Source organism: Pecten maximus, chromosome 3 (assembly GCF_902652985.1).
Source record: "Pecten maximus chromosome 3, xPecMax1.1, whole genome shotgun sequence".
NCBI lineage: Eukaryota > Metazoa > Mollusca > Bivalvia > Pectinida > Pectinidae > Pecten > Pecten maximus.
This window is the reverse complement of record NC_047017.1, coordinates 36,475,139-36,490,872: the sequence shown is the minus strand read 5'-3', so window position 1 is coordinate 36,490,872 and position 15,734 is coordinate 36,475,139. Positions and strand designations below refer to the sequence as shown.

At 39.2% G+C, this 15,734-nt stretch overlaps 1 protein-coding gene across 1 annotated transcript; it reads left to right on the top strand.

Annotated features, from left to right (window-relative positions):
- The first annotated feature begins 1,819 nt into the window (after positions 1-1,819).
- Positions 1,820-8,174, top strand: LOC117324044. Its single transcript, XM_033879656.1, has 3 exons — positions 1,820-2,216; positions 5,788-5,961; positions 6,556-8,174. The coding sequence occupies exons 1-3, from the start codon at positions 2,009-2,011 to the stop codon at positions 6,975-6,977; spliced, it is 804 nt and encodes a 267-aa protein (XP_033735547.1). The 5' UTR covers positions 1,820-2,008; the 3' UTR covers positions 6,978-8,174.
- The last annotated feature ends 7,560 nt before the right edge of the window (positions 8,175-15,734 follow it).

Below are 15,734 nucleotides of genomic sequence, written 5' to 3'. Positions count from 1 at the left end.
CACATATATTTACTTATTTTAGATAAGTGTACACTCCAATACTCCCGGGGTCACATTCTACCTTTTCGGTTGTCTCCAAGGAAAGGATTACTTTGTTCATGCTTACATATGTTCGTTTATGGCTCAAATATATCTTATAAGATTAGTTCTAAAACGTAACAATAATGACACGAATATGTTCACAAAGTGACTTCGCTGAATAGCGGAGTCATCCAGCAATTTAATGCTGTGTTGTGTTCCGTTGCCGTGTGAACATAAAGCCACTATCAAATCACCACATTTACATCTGCAGGCTGTTGGGCACGAACCAGCGCCATGCCAATTACCTCTTATTAAATCATCGAACTTAAAACCCCTGTATGACGCAACTGGATCACAATATATTGACAGTAACGTCAGGAGCGTTCACATTTCGTCTAAGAACAGTATGATTATTTAAGATATGAAGATTTACTCGAAATTTCAAGGTACTGAATGTTATTAAATAAAAAAAAAATTAGTAGCTTAATAATACTATATAAATATATATACCTGTATGTGGGTGTTATGATCGCCCGGTGTTTGGAGTGTACTCGTATGTGTTAGGGTGTGTAGTGTGTGGAACAAAGTAAATATATCAATGTAAGCTTCAGAAGGGTCGGCACACCCGGTATAACAAAAGTTGAATGAAGGTAATTATCAATAATAACGACTCCGCCCAGGTATCAGGACTTTGTACAGGACAGAACACGATTACCTTCACTAATTCTAGCGATTAACAAACCAGTTTCTCTCACAAGACACCTTGTTTTAGCGGCCTATAATAACCAGGTATATATGTCCTGTTTATACTGTAGGCAAACAATAGACACAGCAATGTTGATGTAAACGATTTTTTCTGTACAGAAAGCCGTGGTTATTGGTATACAAATAAACCAGTAGGCAGTTTTAGAACAGGGCCCACATTGAGTTGTCACTCACCTTCCGCTATTAAAGTGTTTATTCGTGGCTTCCAGTGGTCAAACCACTCGGGTACGTACAATGTAAAACATTATTCAACTACACAAATGCCCCAAAGCATTTGTTCGTGACATTTTATTTATCCCTTGCATTGATTACAATAGCGATAATTTAAGGTTGTGTAACATTAAAATAGATGTTTACTGTCTAGTATAGAGTCTCTTAATTAATGAAATTCTCCAACACATATATACATGTAGCAGACCGTCAGACACGTACATATACTACGGATGGAACAACTCCGTGATCTGACGATATACACGTATCATTGCAACGTCTGATATCTTATTTCTAAAAAAAAACCAACCATGTGATTTGCATAGAAATCGTTTAATGTTTCAGATCGTGTCTTATTTGTCATATACGGCACAAAGTGGCAGTCAATGGCGCAACACAACAGGCTCTGTACAACACGAGTCAAAATATATGTCATGGTTTAGATTAGTGATCACAAGCCGGATTCGTCACTTATTTACAGGTCTTACTATATATATCGCTACTGACTCGGGTGGCCCTGTATCACCCGTACAATAAACATTTGATTGCGATTTCATTAAAAGCATCTAAGTAAGTAAATATTGATCTCTCAAAACTAGTCGTCAAAGTACAGCATGGTGTAATAAAATTTAAATTCTATATTGTATAGATAAGTTTTATACAATATAGCATGTTTTTAGCTTTTTCCTAAATCAACCAACCGCGAAATATCCAGGTCAGGAATAGGGTAGAGAGTTAGTTAATTATATGGGTCTCGGTTGAGTGATCACAACTATGTAGTCAAATTTCTCTTAGTTGACATTGTGAAGGAATGGTATTGATGCGGTTAGAATTACCATGTAACCCCGTTCACACAGTGGTCCCTGCCCCAATATTTACGTACACGGGTGTTCAGGCTAGCGTGACGTTGTCGGATGACTGTTGATAGTACAGGAGAGAGCGGGCACGGGACAGGTTAGTAGAGTCGTAGACACGGGTGGACGATCTAGTGAACTATCGGACAAGGCTAAACATGGTTCGGGAGGAGACGAAATGGTTCGTACTACTTGTGTTGTTGATAGCGTTTGTGTTATCACTGGTGGGGTTTGCCACGCCCAGTTGGTACCGAGTCTCCACTAACTCTACAGCTGTTCCTACTATCACGGCTGGATTTTTCGACGTGTGTGTGTCCAGCACGTGTAGACGTTACCTCGAATATTTCACCCTAGACCGATACAGCGGTAAGTTATATCTATTGTTTCTTAAAGCAATTCAAATACAATCAAGTTTCTATTTTTAGTGTGGGATAATGAAATATCCTTTTTTCGACACTCGGTTATTGTTTACATAAACAAGAAAGGTATTATTTAGTACACACTGTTTCCCTGTTTACTGTAAAGACACGTCGCCTTTTTAAAGCACTTGTCGTTGCTGATTTGGAAACTAAAGTAACACAAAATTTAAAAACTTATCGCACATGCCGCGGGGGAAATCGTCAACTGGTGTGTGTTATAATTAAGAGTACTTGGGCCATATAAAGTCTCTCGAACTCCCGCTGTTAAATCTGTACTGTTAACAATCTAGCTAAGCAAAGTTATTGACCTTATACCATATGCTGTTTTTTTTTGTACATACCGTTACCTTTGTATCAAATGTACCAAATGAAATGCGCTCTTAAATTTGACTGCATCACTTTATTTATACATTTCTAGTTTGTTTAAGATACACTAGTAAAATGTCGAACTGATAGAGTGAATTAAGAGCCAGTATTCTGTGTAGAGTGAACTAACGGACAGTATTCTGTGTAGAGTGAATTAAGGGCCAGTATTCTGTGTAGAGGGAATTAAGGGCCAGTATTCTGTGTAGAGTGAACTAACGGCCAGTATTCTGTGTAGAGTGAATTAAGGGCCAGCATTCTGTGTAGAGTGAATTAAAGGCCAGTATTCTGTGTAGAGTGAACTAACTGGCTGTGTAGAGTGAATTAAGGGCCAGTATTCTGTGTAGTGTGAATTAAGGGCCAGTATTCTGTGTAGAGTGAACTAACGGCCAGTATTCTGTGTAGAGTGAATTAAGGGTCAGTACTCTGTGAAGAGTGAACTAACGGCCAGTATTCTGTGTAGAGTGAATTAAGGGTCAGTATTCTGTGTAGAGTGAATTAAGGGCCAGTATTCTGTGTAGAGTGAACTAAGAGCCAGTATTCTGTGTAGAGTGAACTAAGAGCCAGTATTCTGTGTAGAGTGAACTAAGAGCCAGTATTCTGTGTAGAGTGAATTAAGGGCCAGTATTCTGTGTAGAGTGAACTAAGAGCCAGTATTCTGTGTAGAGTGAATTAAGGGCCAGTATTCTGTGTAGAGTGAACTAAGAGCCAGTATTCTGTGTAGAGTGAATTAAGAGTCAGTATTCTGTGTAGAGTGAACTAAGAGCCAGTATTCTGTGTAGAGTGAACTAAGAGACAGTATTCTGTGTAGAGTGAATTAAGGGCCAGTATTCTGTGTAGAGTGAACTAAGAGACAGTATTCTGTGTAGAGTGAACTAAGAGCCAGTATTCTGTGTAGAGTGAACTAAGAGCCAGTATTCTGTGTAGAGTGAATTAAGAGTCAGTATTCTGTGTAGAGTGAACTGTATATGTGTAGCCTCACCATCCCGTCTCCGTCCCATTCAATGACGTGCACACTAGTTCATGAACCGTAAAAAAATGTAAAATATGGAAAGTATTTAGACTACAATGAAAAAATAGTGTGGTCTTCCACGGCTGAGATTGTAAGGTGTCGTGTCGGATTAGTACCTACCCAGTACTCTAGTTACATATAAGGTGTCCAATTTCTGTCATAGTGGCCGAGTTTAGTGAAAATACGCGTATAAATACCCGTAAGTAGGTCGTGGCGAGCGTTAGGGGAAGGTCTGTTATATGGGTGTGTCCATTAGATGGCCCATAGTATCTTTTGTCCAGAAATATATGACAAATCTTGTGTACTAGGAGCGTTAACCGGATAGCTACATCTTACGGAGCCCATTATCCGGGTGTGTCGGTTAAAACCACACGAACATAGTCTAGAACTGTTAGGACGTATCGATAAAACTATAAACAAATATATATGTATTGCCAGATGTCTGAACAGTTTCGTGGTTTTTTAAATGCGATGTTGTGCAATACCGTATCAATAGGACAAGGATGTATAACATAAAAAAGACATGAACTATTACTGGAATAAAGTTCAACACAGAACAATATTCGTGAATATTGCTCCTAACATAAACTAAATACAATTATTGTTTTTATCCCAGTTAAGAACGCCGGACAGGAATTCGTTTTGCAAAACATGTACATATAAAAAATAAGATATACTTTAACTATAAATACTTGTTTGGAATACTTGAGTGAGGAATTGATACAATTTATAGAATAATAATGACATTTTAGACAATGGTTTAAATTGTTATATAAGTAGAAATCTCGTTGACATCAATACAATGAATATACAATTAGACATCTCTGGCAATATATATGTTCAACAATAGTCGCTATTCATCGGGCACGAACAAGTCTAACCCAATATTTATACAAGTTCAGCTGTCTCAGAGGGTGTTCCCAGCCAAGGGCTATATTTGTATGTCGTCACGGGCCTTTCACAGAGATTTCCACAATTAGGTCTTTGTGGAATCTTTTCAACAAGTGGATGTGTAGGTGTGTGCATTTGGACAGCATTAGTTTGCCAGGTCTAAAAGGTGTAAACAAATCAAACGGGTTCATTACTGTCGTTGTTTCTTTTATCCGATTATTAGCTCAGAACTATGCCACTAATCCATTAACGATTACCGTACTGATGTCTCCTTTTTGTATGTATTGTGACGTAACAGCAGCGAAAATAAAACGTCAAAGTGACGCGAATGATCTCCCGAACACAGTTACCATGGCAATCATTTGACGTATAAAGCACGTACATATAAGCCGGCAACTCAACCGGAACATGGCATTATGTCCCAACATTCCGTGTAACAATGGCGGGCCTTGGGTTAGATGTGCAGTAATGTCGCCGTATTCAGTCATGCCTGAAAGTAGAACGTGTCATCGTTTGTGCTTGAATTCTCTAAATTTTCACTAGGCCTATCCTTTCTTTAGGCTACATAAGTAACCAGACCTACATGTACTCTATATATAGGTACATGTATAGGTACATGTACATGGTATCCGTGAACGCATTTACTGTTCAGTGATTTTAATAGTCGGTATTTCAATCATTTTCCTTAGATTAATGTTGTGTATCGGTTTATATCTTGAAAAAGAGACTTGTTATACTAAGTTTGTAAAGCTAGTAGATATATATGCTCCTGACGTTTTGTAAACTGGAATAGATATTCTCCTGGTGTTTTGTAAAGTTGTGTAAACCGGAAGTGGCTTAATTCAGTGTCCAGTAGAAAAAAAAACATTCAAAAAGATAGCCAGCTGAAATTGCATGTATAGGTTGGGTTATTTTGATAGGTGTAGGTTTTTTATCCAGAAGCATGCTAAATAATCCTCCCGGACAGTGGCATTGGATGTTAATGTTGTCAAACTGACGATTTTGTATATGGCTATTAGAAAGTTGACATTAATGATAATTCTTATAATTGCAATCTGTTTTATGTTGACTTTGTAAACGACAAATTCCTCAAAATATCAAAGTGTGAAATCGATATTATAACTGAAGAAGGCACAGACGATGGAAACCCAGTCAGCTGGAGACACATCCACTACAATGTGACCGGATATAGTTATGTGAGAAGAAATCAAAACACAGTGTTTACTAAACTATTGCTGGCTTTATTTTACAGATGACCTCATTGGCTGTATCGTGTTCTGTGCCTTTGGAATCTTCTTTATCGGCCTCGCTCTGCTCTTCACTTTCTGTTCCGTCTGTCGCTGTGACGATCTCCAGGGAGACTGTGGAGGATGTCGTACCGACAGGAGGCGCTACCTGTATGTGGCATGGTTCACCTTGATTGGAGGTAAGTAATGTCACATTTCTACACGTTAATAATCTCTGCTACCACTGTTAATACAAAACAGTACATAAACAGTCAGATATGGCCACCTTAGAACACCAGCTTAGAATAGTTGGCAGTATAGATAAATAGGATCTTCAATGGTGTTTAATTTCATATGAAGTTTTATTGAACAAGCCATTTCTAGGCTCTTGGTGAGAAAAAAATAAAACTTTGAGAGAGAAGAAATACGAGTTTCAGCAAATGCCATACGGATACGAACACTAAGATCATTATTTGCAAGTAGCTTAGAAAACCTACATTTTTGAACTCATGACGTAATGTCATTGTCCCTCACATGACCTCACACTGAATTATTAAGTGGTGCAGCCAATGATAAACACATCAGTGTATATGATGTTAGTGACATATACAAAAAAATATTACATGGCCAAATTGACTGGAAAACAGATTGACAAATACACGTACAGCAATGTAGATTTGATGATAGCACTAAGGTGACAGGTAGATTCGGTAAAATTGATATTTATTGCCATCGAACGAGTTCAGTTAATGTATTGTTAACCTATTGTTAACGTATGCTACGATTGTTTACAGGTCTACTGCTGATAACGACGGTGATTTGGTTCTACATCAGCCAAATTCGTAACCAAGGAGGCCTCTACAATATTACCAACTCTGTGAGTAACAAGGCCGACTACTCGCTGGCCTTGGTGGCCGCCGCCGGAGGTGTCGCTGTTATCCTAGCTGTTATCATTTTCCTCATCCGTCTACGAATGTACGATTATCACGATGATGATGAATATGAACGCCGTCCACGTAAAAGGGCACCACCTCCAGTGATGTACATGCAAGAACCTCCCAGGATGCCCCGAGCAGAACCACCGCCATATGTGGTGGCGCCCCCTAGCTCCTATAGGTACTCGTACAAGCCTGAACCACAATATGTCGAGTATGGCAGCAGTAGGCGAGTGGCATACCCTGAGAAGAAAAAATACATCACTTACGGAGAGTATTAGGACGTTTATAATCACACGAGGAGAGGAAATACAACACAATACTATGGTACTTTTAACAGGACGCCTATATGCTGACAATTTTGACCCAAATAGAAGTTGAATATTTCGTCTCCCCATCTCCCTTTTTTGATTCACAAGAAATGATCATTTTATATATATCCCCTATATACGAACATTTCTTGATGATCTCTCGATATTTTGACAAAATGGGGTTTGAGGTTATACGCAGAAATAACACACACGTACCGTATTCTTCCTTATTGTGTAAGGGGAATCATGACAAACTCGGCAGGAAGAGTGGCCAATCTGGTTCGAATGTGACGTATGCGTGCAACGGATGTGACGTAACACCTGATCTGTATCGTGTATATTGTTACAGTTGTATGCATTGTAGTGTTACACCTGTATGAATTGTGATGTTACACCTGCATGAAGTGTATAGTTACATCTGCATGAAATGTGATGTTACACCTGTATGAAGTGTATCGTTACACCTGTATGAAGTGTATCGTTACACCTCTATGAAGTGTATCGTTACACCTGCATGAAGTGGGATGTTACACCTGTATGAAGTGTATCGTTACACCTGTATGAAGTGTATCGTTACACCTGTATGAAGTGTATCGTTACACCTGTATGTAACTGTATCGTTACACCTGTATGAAGTGTATCGTAACACCTGCATGAAGTGGGATGTTACACCTGTATGAAGTGTATCGTTACACCTGCATTAAGTGGGATGTTACACCTGTATGAAGTGTATCGTTACACCTGTATGAAGTGTATCGTTACACCTCCATGAAGTGTATCGTTACACCTGCATGAAGTGGGATGTTACACCTCTATGAAGTGTATCGTCACACCTGTATGAAGTGTGTCGTTACACATGTATGAAGTGTATCTTTACACCTGTATGAGTGTATGTTTAGATCTCTATCTAGTGATATCATTGGGTAACTCCACTATAGTGACCACGGAGAGCATGATACATTAAACAATAATCAAAGAAACTTTACATATTTACGTCATCATCGGCCGTTGGATATTGGCCTATCTTAATACTACTAATGGCAATGTAGCCATGTTCCTCGTATACATATATCTATCTATATATATATATTGTGCATGCTAATTCAGAACTTTCATATCATCGTTTTCTTTCATAACACTGGAACACATTAAACATTTCAAACGGTATTCACTTTTTTTCTTTTGACTCTCTATAATAAAACATATTAAAATATGTGTGACCACCTAGCCGTCCTCCTAAACAAGACCAAAACTAGGGTTGGTTTAGGTTTATTTCGTCCAATTAACAGCCAGGGTCACCAAAACCAGGGTCGCATTATCGAGGTCAAATTAACACTTACCGCGGACTTTGTCCGGCAGACAGACTAAATTCTATTTGTACTGGCTTTGTTCGTATTTTGAAGAATGGATTCTTATGCATAATTACATAAAGAGAATTTTGTCAATTAAATTCATCAATGATTTTGATGGGTTTTGAACACAGAAACACACCATAAATTTGGTGGGTCGGTACTTGTTTCCTATTCATGCAAATGACAAAGATAGCATACATTTTCGATATTGATTCAGTTAGTTAATTAAGATAAATAGTAACTTATTTTGTGCTTAAATCATTGTCGTACCAGAAGTGGGATTTAACTACAACAGGCAAACGAAATGAATCCAGCATCACTGGCTTACCACTTATTAAATCAAATCCTATATCAGTATCTAGTTTTTATCTTTATCTTCATTCTATTTGTGCCTAAAAATCCAGGTTTCAAAATATTAGCGCATCAATCGTCAGGGTTAGAGTTCAGTACACATGCAGCAATACTTCTCGTTCGTTAAGTTGTTTAAAGACATCAGTAGTTCTGTGTTAGCCGATACACTCAAATGCCCGTTTGTGATGAGCCCAGCACGCCGAAAACACAAAATAAGAAAATATAATCTCAATGTCAACCAACATAGCAAAGCCCGGACAAATATTGTCCATCAACACACACGGACAAACTATAACATTACATCAACACACACGGACAGACTATTACACTACATCAACACACACGGACAGACTATAACACATCAACACACACGAACAGACTATAACACTACATCAACACACACGGACAGACTATAACACTACATCAACACACACGGACAGACTATAACACTACATCACATCAACACACACCGACAGACTATAACACTACATCAACACACACGGACAGACTTACACTACATCAACACACACGGACAGACTATAACACTACATCAACACACACGGACAGACTATAACACTACATCAACACACACGGACAGACTATAACACTACATCAACACACACGGACAGACTATAACACTATATCAACACACACGGACAGACTATAACACTAAATCACATCCACACACACGACAGACTATAACACTACATCACATCAACACACACGGACAGACTATTACACTACATCAACACACACGGACAGACTATAACACTACATCAACACACACGGACATACTATAACACTGCACCAACACACACGGACAGACTATTAAACTACATCAACACACACGGACAGACTATAACACATCAACACACACGGACATACTATAACACTACATCAACACACGAACAGACTATAACCCTACATCACATCAACACACACGGACAGACTATAACACTACATCAACACACTGACAGACTATTACACTACATCAACACACACGGACAGACTATAATATTACATCAACACACACGGACATACTATAACACTACATCAACACAAACGGACAGACTATAACACTACATCAACACACGGACAGGCTATAACACCACATCAAAACTTACAGACAGACTATCACACTACATCAACACACACGGACAGACTATAACACTACATCAACACACACGGACAGACTATAACACTACATCAACACACACGGACAGACTATAACAACACATCAACACACACGGACAAACTATAACAATACATCAACACACACGGACAGACTATAACACTACATCAACACACACGGACAGACTATTACACTACATCAACACACACGGACATACTATAACACACACGGACAGACCATAACACTACATCAACACACACGGACAGACTATAACATTACATCAACACACACGGACAGACTATAACACTATATCAACACACACGGACAGACTATAACACTACATCACATCCACACACACGACAGACTATAACACTACATCACATTAACACACACGGACAGACTATAACACTACATCAACACACACGGACAGACTATAACACTACATCAACACACACGGACATACTATAACACTGCACCAACACACACGGACAGACTATTAAACTACATCAACACACACGGACAGACTATAACACATCAACACACACGGACAGACTATAACACTACATCAACACACGGACAGACTATAACCCTACATCACATCAACACACACGGACAGACTATAACACTACATCAACACACACGGACAGACTATTACACTACATCAACACACACGGACAGACTATAACACTTCATCAACACACACGGACATACTATAACACTACATCAACACAAACGGACAGACTATAACACTACATCAACACACGGACAGGCTATAACACCACATCAAAACTTACAGACAGACTATCACACTACATCAACACACACGGACAGACTATAACACTACATCAACACACACGGACAGACTATAACACTACATCAACACACACGGACAGACTATAACAACACATCAACACACACGGACAAACTATAACAATACATCAACACACACGGACAGACTATAACACTACATCAACACACACGGACAGACTATTACACTACATCAACACACACGGACAGACTATTACACTACATCAACACACACGGACATACTATAACACACACGGACAGACTATAACACTACATCAACACACACGGACAGACGATAACAACACATCAACACACACGGACAAACTATAACAATACATCAACACACACGGACAGACTATAACACTACATCAACACACACGGACAGACTATTACACTACATCAACACACACGGACATACTATTACACTACATCAACACACACGGACATACTGTAGCACACACGGACAGACTATAACACTATATCAACACACACGGACAGACTATTACACTACATCAACACACACGGACAGACTATTACACTACATCAACACACACGGACAAACTATAACACACACGGACAGACTATAACACTACACCAACACACACGGACAGACTATAACACTACATCAACATACACGGACAGACTATTTCACTACATCAACACACACGGACATACTATAACACACACGGACAGACTAAAACACTACATCAACACACGGCCAGTCTGTAACACCACATCAAAACTTAGGGACAGACTATAACACTACATCAACACACACGGACAGACTACAACACTACATCAACACACACGGACAGACTATAACACTATATCAACACACACGGACAGGCTATAACACTATATCAACACACACGGACAGACTATAACACTACATCAACACACACGGACAGACTATAACACTACATCAACACACACGGACAGAATATAACACAACAGCAACACACACGGACAGACTATAACACACACGGACAGACTAACATTACATCAACACACACGGACAGACTATAACACTACATCAACACACACGGACAGAATATAACACAACATCAACACACACGGACAGACTATAACACTACATCAACACACACGGACAGACTATAACAACACATCAACACCCACGGACAGACTATAACACTACATCAACACAAACGGACAGACTATAACAACACATCAACACACACGGACAGACTATAACAACACATCAACACACACGGACAGACTATTACACTACATCAACACACACGGACAGACTTACACTACATCAACACACACGGACAGACTATAACACTACATCAACACACACGGACAGACTATAACACTACATCAACACACGGCCAGTCTGTAACACCACATCAAAACTTAGGGACTGACTATAACACTACATCAACACACACGGACAGACTACAACACTACATCAACACACACGGACAGACTATAACACTATATCAACACACACGGACAGGCTATAACACTATATCAACACACACGGACAGACTATAACACTACATCAACACACACGGACAGACTATAACACTACATCAACACACGGACAGACTATAACACACACGGACAGACTAACATTACATCAACACACACGGACAGACTATAACACTACATCAACACACACGGACAGAATATAACACAACATCAACACACACGGACAGACTATAACACTACATCAACACACACGGACAGACTATAACAACACATCAACACCCACGGACAGACTATAACACTACATCAACACACACGGACAGACTATAACACTACATCAACACACGGACAGACTATAACACACACGGACAGACTAACATTACATCAACACACACGGACGGACTATAACACTACATCAACACACACGGACAGAATATAACACAACATCAACACACACGGACAGACTATAACACTACATCAACACACACGGACAGACTATAACAACACATCAACACCCACGGACAGACTATAACACTACATCAACACAAACGGACAGACTATAACAACACATCAACACACACGGACAGACTATAACAACACATCAACACACACGGACAGACTATTACACTACATCAACACACACGGACAGACTATAAAACTACATCAACACACACGGACAGACTATTACACATCATCACACACGGACGGACTATAACACTACATCAACACACGGACAGACTATAACAATAAATCAACACACACGGACAGACTATAACAACACATCAACACACACGGACAGACTATAACACTACATCAACACACACGGACATACTATAACACTACATCAACACACACGGACATACTATAACACTACATCAACACACACGGACAGACTATAACACATCAACACACACGGACAGACTATAACACTACATCAACACACATGGACAGGCTATAACACTACATCAACACACACGGACAGACTATAACACTACATCACATCCACACACACGACAGACTATAACACTACATCACATTAACACACACGGACAGACTATAACACTACATCAACACACACGGACAGACTATAACACTACATCAACACACACGGACAGACTATTACACATCAACACACACGGACAGACTATTACACTACATCAATACACACGGACAGACTATTACACATCAACACACACGGGCAGACTATTACACTACATCAACACACACGGACAGACTATTACACATCAACACACACGGACAGACTATTACACTACATCAATACACACGGACAGACTATAACACTACATCAACACACACGGACAGACTATAACACTACATCAACACACACGGACAGACTATTACACTACATCAACACACACGGACAGACTATAACACTACATCAACACACACGGACAGACTATAACACACACGGACATACTATAACACACACGGACAGACTATAACACTACATCAACACACATGGACACATCAACACGTTCAAACACTCAGACGAATTACATGTATGATGACCATGAATATAAGGATTGAACTGAAATTCAAACTGAATCGAAGCTCATCCCCTACTTTTGGTTTTGCAAGTGTATCAAGCACCATGTTAATATATTAGTAGTAATTAAGGGCTTCTATTTGTTTCTGTAAATAGTAACAAGAGGCAGACGCCGCATGACGTGATTAAATGTAATGTCCGTCTTCCCATCGGTAAGTCTACTACGGCACGGGAGCAACAATCGTAACGATTTGTAAACCACGATAACCTTTTTTCAGATGTCATTGAGGAAAAAAAGATTACATGCAAGACAGAAAAAAACTCCTTTCTGGCCTTGTTACTGATGCAACTCGAACAAATGAAAACAAATCTATCTGATGAAACATACTCTGACAGACTGTCATCAACACTCTGCGACAGTATTTATATAAAGAACATCTATCAAAGAGATGGGACATTGCTGAAAGGGAACCTTTTTGGGTATGGTCTAATAATGAAAAATCCACCCTGGCAATAGAACCAACGTACAGCAGTAATATAGAGTTATCGAACTATGAAACAATCAATTTGTCAGTATAATGTCTGTTCCGTCGAAAGGATCACACTATCATGAAGATTGGTTTGGTTTGGTTTGGTTTATTTTGATAGTCCGGAACTTTTGTCGATTTAAAGTGCTATCTCACTGAAGCATACTGCCGAAGACACCCAGCAGCTCACCCCACCCGGTCACTTTATACTGACAACGGGGGAAGCAATCGTCCCACTCCAAATATGCTGAGCGCTAAGCAGGAGAAGCACTACCATTTTGAAAGACTCTGGTATCACTGTGTATGACCGACACCGGAAATAGCTCCAGCCTGAAGGGAGGAGAGGCGAACACACAAACTGGCAGCAATAAGTAATTTTGTAATAGTTCTTGGTAAGCAACATTATATTTGCAAATTGATTGTTCATATAGTAGGACAGATGTCAGTGGACATTTCATCGCACAAAGGGATTCAAATAACGTACACAGAAATAAATAAACATGTGAAACATGTACGTACTACCGGTAAATTTTGTGAGCTCCGTGGACATGAACCTGGAATTCGCAAAAACTAAGGTGCTAACATGTAAAGTATCGGTCGAGATTTGATAAATATATCATAGGTAATATGTTGAATCAATATTTGTGACGAGCCTGTATTGTAAAAAAAAAATGACAAACACATTTTGCACTTGTGTACGGCGTATAGTAGGTATGTCTTTTTCTGCTGTACGGCGTATAGTTTCACAAGTGTACGGTGTATAGATGTTAAGTTTGCCAGGTCCATGTGATGTTGATATTTTTCCAATGATAATTACACTTATGTATCCCTTTTCTTTCAGATGGATGAATCGTTAAATAGATCGGCTATCGTATTAAAAAGTACTCTTTCTATTTTTTCAAACTTTCTAGTCCCAAAGCAGTATTTATTTTGCTTCCAGTAACGACGCTTTTGTTTCGCATAGTGTGCCAATCTTTTGATCGTTGTTTTAACAGTTCTGGACAATCGATTGAACCAGATTCTCCCAAGCACACACAGTTACCTTGCGAAATGAGAGGAATAAGGTTGGTGTGACTCATGAAAGCAGATACCTCGTTGATGAAGGCGGTCTGACGACATAGCAACTCATTTATACTGAGTAGATCTTCGATAGCATTTTTTTTTATTCTGTAAACACTGGTTTTGATGCTGCTGGTAATCATGTTTCTGCTTCACACTTTTCCAACATTATCTGCCGAAATATGTCTTTCTTAACTTTTAACTGTCGTACGTCTTTAAGTCGTTCACTAAGGAGAGTAACAATTTTTCTGCAGTTAGCAGCTATGCAAGTCTTGTATTCGTCGTCACATGTTGCTATTTCTGTGTGACCAAATGACGCCAGTTTGGTTAGTGTATCCTTTACAGACTGAGGAAAGTCGGATTCATTTTGTAGTCTTTCGTGCTTTTCAGCAAATGTTGGTTTGTCTTCATATCCCCATGTATTGTACCTCGCCCTTTGAACTAGGGTTAATTTTCTTTCCGTCCACACAAAGTTTAAATGTATTGGTTTGTTCAGGGTTACAATCGGTGATAGTATCTATCATTTCATAAAGAATACCT

Coding starts and splice junctions, on each gene's coding strand:
- LOC117324044 (XM_033879656.1), top strand. CDS start 2,009: ATGGTTCGGGAGGAGACGAAATGGTTCGTACTACTTGTGTTGTTGATA. Junction 2,217..5,787: donor CACCCTAGACCGATACAGCG/GTAAGTTATATC, acceptor TTTATTTTACAG/ATGACCTCATTGGCTGTATC. Junction 5,962..6,555: donor ATGGTTCACCTTGATTGGAG/GTAAGTAATGTC, acceptor GATTGTTTACAG/GTCTACTGCTGATAACGACG.